At 44.8% G+C, this 2,500-nt stretch overlaps 1 protein-coding gene across 1 annotated transcript in view; it reads right to left on the bottom strand.

Annotated features, from left to right (window-relative positions):
- LOC119578590 (alpha-2A adrenergic receptor-like) overlaps positions 1–2,500 on the bottom strand; it is a gene marked incomplete at its 5' end in the record, with an annotated part of 4,154 nt that overhangs the window by 936 nt on the left and 718 nt on the right. The window contains one exon of the mRNA XM_037926156.1: positions 1–408. This exon is cut by the window's left edge and continues 936 nt beyond it. Coding sequence (XP_037782084.1) covers positions 1–408 — 408 coding nt within the window. The remainder of the gene's footprint in view (positions 409–2,500) is intronic.

Below are 2,500 nucleotides of genomic sequence, written 5' to 3'. Positions count from 1 at the left end.
GGGCGGCGCCTCCTCCTCCTCGTGGACGCGCACGTCGCAGATGTGGACCTTCTTGTTGAGGAGGCTCGTGCGCTCCGTGGCCGTGCCGTTGCGGGAAGACTCCTCGCTGCCGTGCGCGGGGTTGGAGGGTGAGGGCGGCGGCTTGCTGAAGCTGGTGGTGGTGGTGGCGGTGGCGACGGGCGGGGTTATGCTCGTGTTGCTGGGGGGCTTCGTGGCCGGCTTCCCGACCACCTGCCTGGTGGCGCCGCCGCCCACGCCGCTCGGGGTCGGCTTCTTCTTCGGGACGCCCCGCCGCGCCCGAGCCTTGGCGGCGTAGTAGATGCGGATGTAGACGAAGATCATGATGCAGCTCGGGATGTAGAAGCTCCCGAGCGCCGAGTAGATCACGTAGCCCAGGTCGTCAGACACCTGTCGGAGAAGACAGTCATTAGTGGCGGGGTAATGGTTGGCGTCTTTCTATGGCTTTTGATGAGGGACACCAATTCTCCTGTGGTTTGTAATTATCACTACAACTATTTACTATTTTCCTTATTCCGTTCACTTCTTTGCTTGCGCTCTTCCTTCTCTCTCTTTCTCTCTTTCTCTCTCTCTCTCTCTCAAGCTTTCATCCCCTCCTCTCTCTTTCTCTTTCTCCTTCTCTCTCACCCTCTCTTCCCTCTTCTCTCCCCGCCTTCCCCCTCTCTCTCTCTCTCTCTCTCAGTCTCTCTCTCTCTCTCAGTCTGTCTGTCTGTCTGTCTCTCGCTCGGTCTCACGCTTTCACCTCTCCCTCCCTTTCTCTTTCTCATTATCTCTCAATCTTTCTCTCTCTCCCTCTTTCTCTTTCTCACTCTCTCTCACTTCCCTATTCTCTCTGTCTCTGTCTCTCTCTCTTTCTCTCTCCTCCACCTCTCTTTCTCTTTGTCTTCCTCCCATCCTCCACTCCCCCACAGCTCTCTACCTTCCCCTCGCCTCTCCCTTTCTCTCTCTGTCCTCTCTCTCTATCTCACTCTCTCATGTTTTCACCTCTCTCTCTCTCTTCTCTCTCTCTCTCTCTCTCGCTCGCTAGCTCGCTCTCTTTCTTCCTTTTCTTTTTATTCTTCCCTCTTTCCGCTCTCTCTCTGTTTCCCTCTCTTTCTCCATCCCGTCTACCCTCCCTCTTAATGAATCTCTCCTCTATTTATTCCTCTCTGTCTTTTTCCTCGACTTCCCAACTCCGGCCCGCCAATCCTATGCCTATTGTCTCTAAAGGCCCAATATATAAGAGTTTCTTATCGAGGAAAGTTTTCGGGCCAAATCAGAGTCAATAAAGCGTCCTTGTCGTATCCCACAAGATCAATCTATTTGTCGATAACTTTTCTCTTTCTTGTCTTAGAGAGAAAATGGGTTCTGTATCTCCCCAGGAACCGGATCTCTTTCCTTTGATATGGTCTGCTTCATAAACGACGTAAGAGTAATGATAGTGCTCTTGATTGTATCGATATTAGTATTGATTTACGACAGTAGTAAGATTTGTAAGGAGGTGATAATTATGATAACCATTTTCTCACGTTATATTATGGTGAAATGAGGAATCTTATCAATAAATAAATATAGTAAAGGTGAAAGAAGATCCAAAGGAAGTCTAAATTTCAAATCGTCTTTGATGAGTGTATAGCGATATGTAAGACAAAAAGGAGAAGATAGTATAAATAAGAACAAGAAAAGAAAAGGGACAGACTGATCATGTGGTTCAGCTTAAGATTAGATCCTCGGTGTTTTAAAACTACTAAGGAGTCGAAATGTTTCTGCATTACAACGGCATATCGCGAACCAATATATACATTTAAGAATAATATAGCTGTTCCTTATTGATCTTCTAATAAAACAAACATAACATGAGTACCAGAGTGAAACCAGATAATGTGAAGCAACACAGACCACGAAATGAGAAGATTCCCACCGTCATTTGTTAAAACTTACGACCTAAGGGAGAGATGGTAGATACTCTGCTTAAGTCTTAAAATTATGGTCCTTTTAACCTGATGTTTTTTTCTACTGATTAAAAAAACATCAAGCTTTGATATTACCAACAGAGATAAAAGGATATTACTACGATTTTTAAACAATTTCCTCGCCTTTTTGATTATCTTAAAGCTTCGGGCCAACTGAACACGGCTTCACACGCATTCCGGATGTCGAGACAGGCCTCGAAACAGCTTCACTCCGAATTAACTGGACTTTTGACCGTGATCGATGCGACCTGTCGGTCTGGCGGTCCACAAACACCTAATATTTTTCAAATTGATCTGCTTATGTATATTCATTAATATGTTATCTTATTTTCTGTGAAATGAAACGAAATAACAAAACAGCAGTGAATAAATAACAACAACAACAAAGTTGCATTGACTACAATTAAAAGAAAACAACGAAAAGAACATTTCAGCAAAAAGTGCGAAGAATATTCCATTATTATTTCATACTTTTATCAGAGTACCTAATGAGTGGACAGGAACAAGAGAGCGAGAAAAAATCTTGGCAC

This window comes from Penaeus monodon, chromosome 11 (assembly GCF_015228065.2).
Source record: "Penaeus monodon isolate SGIC_2016 chromosome 11, NSTDA_Pmon_1, whole genome shotgun sequence".
Classification (NCBI taxonomy): domain Eukaryota; kingdom Metazoa; phylum Arthropoda; class Malacostraca; order Decapoda; family Penaeidae; genus Penaeus; species Penaeus monodon.
Note: the sequence above shows the minus strand (reverse complement) of the source record. Positions and strands in the feature narration are given on the sequence as shown.